Source organism: Adiantum capillus-veneris, chromosome 27 (genome assembly GCF_014529385.1).
Source record: "Adiantum capillus-veneris isolate H3 chromosome 27, ASM1452938v2, whole genome shotgun sequence".
NCBI classification, from domain to species: Eukaryota; Viridiplantae; Streptophyta; class Polypodiopsida; order Polypodiales; family Pteridaceae; genus Adiantum; species Adiantum capillus-veneris.
Genome location: NC_140957.1, coordinates 102,111,006 through 102,115,951, shown reverse-complemented (window position 1 = coordinate 102,115,951; position 4,946 = coordinate 102,111,006). Strand labels below are relative to the sequence as shown.

Sequence of the window (4,946 nt, the reverse complement as noted above, 5' to 3'; positions counted from 1 at the left end):
GAGAGAGTGTCAATCGTATCTTTTGAAGATTCCACTGAAGTACACTTTTTCCCAAATCAAGCACACATACGTCCAATCCTAACCTTGAGGCAGCCCTCCTTGTCAATGTCACCTTCCCTAGGATGCAAGTTGTAACCTTTATAGGTTTTCAAAATCTAAGCACTGATCTACCGTACAAAATGCTACCTGAAAGCATGCTATAAGAAAGCTTCCATCTTTTGTTGACCTTCGAAGGCCCCGTGATTTTAGGGCACGTTCACACAAACAGGGTTTAACCCCAGCTTGCTGACAAGTGAACCCCCCCGCCCTCCTTGTTCAACTCTGTCGATTTTCGACAGAGTTGGAAATCGTGAGCTCTACCCCCGCCTACCCGCAGCGAGCGAAATTTTTGCACATAAACCTGCTTCCGCTTTTACTCGTTAAACGCCAAAATTGCTCACGCACAGCAAGAGTAGCACCCCCACTGGTGCGAATCTACTCTTATCACTTGTTTTTCTCGGTGGGTGGTTAGTTTTTCTTATTTGTCTAGATTTAATTTTTTCTAAAACCTATAATAGAAAAGCTCGCAATTTGTCCAAGTGTTTCTCACCCATTGGCTCCTACTTCTTATCCAATAGAAGCTTAACACGCAGAGCAAATCCCGTTTCGATCCTTCTTCCTGCATGATTTTGCCCCGGGAGAGGGCCCAAAGCTGTACGAAGGGTAGGCGGGGATGTCCCCGTTAAAGCTCGTCTTCCCTGCGCCTTCCCGCAGATGCCCGCCACATCTCTGATCAGTCTGATGGGTTTCGCGTTCGCCTTATACGCCCTTTAAATCTGCGTTTCTTTCTCATACTCGGCAGCTCGCTCCTCTCCTCGCTTCCCCTGCCTTTCATACGTCTCCTCAGAAGAGGGCCATTTGTAAGCTCCCCTCTCCTCCTGTGTATGGCCATCCCCCCACCTGATTTTACTTCGTATGGCGCAGGCGCAGATCTCCATGATCGCCTTCCCTCTCCTGCAAGCAGTATCTCTCACCATGTCGAAGGAGATTGCAGCACCGGCTATGGTGTCCTAGACCCTGCACCTGCCCCAGCATCCTCTCCACTACCCCTCAACGAGCTCATCATCCTGCATTATGACCCAGATTGTACAGTCTCGCGGCTGTTGGAGTCGCCTGTCTGTACTTGCTGCCTGCGAGTATTTGAGCGCTCGCCATCGATCATTGGCTTCATCAATGCTTCTCCATCTCCCCCTTCGAAGCCGGAGCATCTCCAGTGCCACCCATTTCAGCCTGAGAACATGTCTGGACCCACTACATCGCCCACTATTCTCAACTGCAACTTGCAGGCATCTGACATCCTCATTATCCCACCTAGCCCCTTTCCTCCTGACAATATTTGGGCTGGGCATGTCCCCAGGGTCTGCGAAGGATTTGAGGGCGAGATGTCAGCTCTTGATAGGCAAGGGAGCTTCAATTTTTCACTCTTGGATGAAACCAACAATGAAATCAATCTTTGGGACTTGTTGCCACCTGCACCAGTTATGGAGGGAGAGATGTCAGCTCTTGATAGGCAAGGGAGCTTCAATTTTTCACTCTTGGATGAAACCAACAATGAAATCAATCTTTGGGACTTGTTGCCACCTGCACCAGTTATGGAGGGAGAGATGTCAGCTCTTGATAGGCAAGGGAGCTTCAATTTTTCACTCTTGGATGAAACCAACAATGAAATCAATCTTTGGGACTTGTTGCCACCTGCACCAGTTATGGATGGCTGCACCGACCAAAATGCCGGTTCTCATGGTGTCGATCAAGTTTCCCAGTTAGAAACTACGGTTTGTGATCTTGATCAGCATTTCAATCACCCCAAGTCACTTCAGCTTCAGTCGTGTCCGATGAGCAGTCCCGCATCCATGAAGGGCATGGTCACAGGAGGAATTTCTGGCCCTATTCTTTCTACGGAGTGCCTCTCAAATGTCACACCTAGTTCATCCCTCTTCTATCGGACTTCCAACTTGCATCTTGAGTAAGGGGAAGGTTGATTTAACATGGGATCAAAGCAAATTTGCACATAATGTAATGGAAAGTGTCTTATTTACCACCATGAATGCAACCTGTGCAGGTTAGCACATCACCATAGAGGTACTAATGAACTACCCAATGAATTAGGCCTTCACTGGTGTCGAAGCAGTTGTTAAGCCTAGAAATTTCAAGAAATTTTGATATGTATTGGCTAATAGCTCACTTTTGTGCTTTCATGATAGATCTTGAGGATGTTACATGAATTCTTTTGATATTTAGTTTTTGAATGACTATCGACTAATCTTGTGGTTTCTGGCAGACCATCAACTTTACCTGCTCCATTTTATGGGGTCACTGCGGAGCAGAGCTCCCATGAAAGCTTCTATGAGGTTGAGGACATGGGGTCTGTGCACGGCAGGAACGAGGTGTTAACCAGGCTTATTGAGACAGAGATTTGTGGAAGAATCGGCATGCTTGCATGTGGTGGACAAGCTGGAGGCATGAAGCCTAAAGAACAGCCAAGGTAATGGATGGTTTTCAAATAGGTTGGGGTTATGAAGTCTGATAACTTTTTTTTTTTGGTGAAACGAGCTAGAGATCCACCATGCGTTTTTCTTGCAACAAGGATTGCTATTCCTGATGGTGTTAAAGCCAATGGTGATAGCTTAATATCTATCCTGGGTGATAGATATTAAGGATGTTTCTTTAGCTGTGTGGCTATTGTGATGACAATTGGTAACATCCTGGATGAATACTGGCAGAGCATCGATTTCACCCTCCCCCTTTCATGGGGTTGCTGCAGAGGACGGTCCCCAGGAAAGCTTCCTTGAGGTTTATGACATGGGCCCTGTGCATGGTGGGAACCAGGCAGCAACCAGGCTCAACAAGACAGAGTTTTATAGAAAGATTGATAGGTTTGCATGGAGGAAGCACGGACAACCTCTAGGCATCAAGGCAAAAAAGCGGCCAAGGTAATCGACAAATGTCAATGGAGAGCCACTACAGTCCATTTTTAAAATTGGCCTTTTGGGTTCTTTTGTATAAGGAATTGTCTTGTTGAGGTGTTCATAAAGCTGCTGATGGTGTATGTGTATATGCTGCATACTTTGGAGTCCAGCTTGTGTCGTAGGAGCAGCAATGGTAATCGATGATGTTTTATGAGGCTTGGTTTATGACATCGGAGTTTATTAGTTTGCATGAAACGGAGAGCTACTACATTTCATTTCTAAAATCCGAATTTTGGATACTTTTGAGTAAGGTAAGGATTTCTCGTCTTGATGGTGTTCATGAATCTGATGATGTTGAGGATCTCGTTCTGTGTTATAGGTGTATGAGTATTCCAGCGAGGGCTTGTGGAGGCGTTTTTGAGGACAAGGACCATATCTGTGATGGTAAGAAAGTAAATCTTAGGGTGAAGACCGAGAATATCATTCTGGATGATGGGTTTCTTTGGCTCAAGTATGGTCAAAAGCCGATCAATGGGCATACACATCCAAGGTAACTTTCATTCAAAGCTTTCCCCGACTAGTGATGTGTGATGCACAAAGATAGGTTATCCAATACTCCCTCTTCCATTGTTGGCTCTCCGAGAACTATGTTTTTTGAATGGTAATATATGGCTGTAGAGGGACAAGCTCTGTCAAGATGTAATTGTATATCTGGGCACGGGAAGTTTGCATGCATACTAGGCTTGCTAGAGAGTTTATACACTTATTGAACTCTTGCCTCTGTCATGTTTGTGTGTGTGTGTTTGTACAGGAGCTATTTGAGATGTGCATGGAGTGGATGCAAAGCGCAGAAGCGCGTTCAGAGGTGCTCAACGATCGAAGACTTCGTCGACTTCTTGTATTTGGGGAGGCATAACCACTCTCACTAGATGGGGTTAAAATTGAACCATTGGCTTATTATTTTGCCAATGGTTCAAATATGTTTTGCAGATATTCATTCAGTATAGAACAGAATAATATTCCAATAAGAGAAACACAGAAGCTCAGGAAAAGAGAAGGATTCTAGTTTTGTAAAAAAGGAAAGTGACTACAAAATCAGTGAGCTTCATCGGAATTTGTTGCCATCAGTTGGCGGCGCTCAACAAGCATTGGAGCACATATATGTATATATATGGTACTATAGTGGGCGCTCTTAAAGCTTGGCTCTCTCTATTTGTCATGAGATTGTATAGGATCTTGTAAATTCTTGTCTCTTGTTTTCTATTACCAAGACATTTTGCCATCTATTCTTTTTGAGTAAAAGCAACTCTCAAACATATTATTTGAAGCTTGCCACTAGGAAATCTTGTTGTGGTTGGCATTTCTTGAATCCGAAGACACTCTGATCTCTACTACACATTTGTGTGAACTACTCGGAGCTCACATTTGTAGTGTAAATTTCCCTGTTCAAAACTGAATTTTTATTAACGTAGTAACTAAACATAGCCCACATTAGCAATCATTTGTGCAAGGGCACCCCTTACTTTCTATGGAAGGTTTAGCCTAAAACTTGCCGTTCACTTTCAGAAAATTTCCCTTCAAATGATACGTACAATTTTACAAGGAGGGAAATCTCTCTCTCTCTCTCTCTCTCACAGAACAGGTCTAGAGTTCGACTCTCCTCGTCCGATAAATCTTTAAAGTCTCTTGGGATAGATTCCTACGACTTTAAAATTCTCTTCTTCTTCTCTCTTTTCTCATGTCATCCACCTCATTGTTCTCTCCTAGTGGAGTCCCTAAGATTAGCTCCCAACTTGTCCAGATGCCATAGCATGTATTTGTATATCCCCTTTGATGTTTTAATGCGTATATCTACTCTATACTAATGAATGGCCGGTTGCTCATAGTGGTGGTGGTTGCATGCGGTGTAGTCATAGTCACAAGCCGCTCATGTTGCATACACTAATCTATCCCCATCGCTCAACACTGTAAATAGAGTCGAGTGCCATATTAGCTTAAGTT

At 44.2% G+C, this 4,946-nt stretch overlaps 1 protein-coding gene across 4 annotated transcripts; it reads left to right on the top strand.

Annotated features, from left to right (window-relative positions):
* The first annotated feature begins 679 nt into the window (after positions 1-679).
* LOC147422470 (uncharacterized) lies at positions 680-4,229 on the top strand. 4 transcript variants are annotated; one of them, XR_015186720.1, is made up of 5 exons: positions 680-2,002; positions 2,318-2,521; positions 2,760-2,969; positions 3,116-3,256; positions 3,325-3,461. XR_015186720.1 is itself a non-coding variant. In XM_086502400.1 (5 exons), the coding sequence occupies exons 1-5, from the start codon at positions 924-926 to the stop codon at positions 3,872-3,874; spliced, it is 1,782 nt and encodes a 593-aa protein (XP_086358526.1). In that variant the 5' UTR covers positions 683-923; the 3' UTR covers positions 3,875-4,229. The 4 variants fall into 4 exon arrangements, 3 of the variants coding, with proteins under 3 accessions (XP_086358528.1, XP_086358527.1, XP_086358526.1); XM_086502400.1 differs by lacking the exon at positions 3,116-3,256 and adding an exon at positions 3,757-4,229 and having other exon boundaries at positions 683-2,002; positions 3,325-3,495; XM_086502402.1 differs by having other exon boundaries at positions 3,116-3,468.
* The last annotated feature ends 717 nt before the right edge of the window (positions 4,230-4,946 follow it).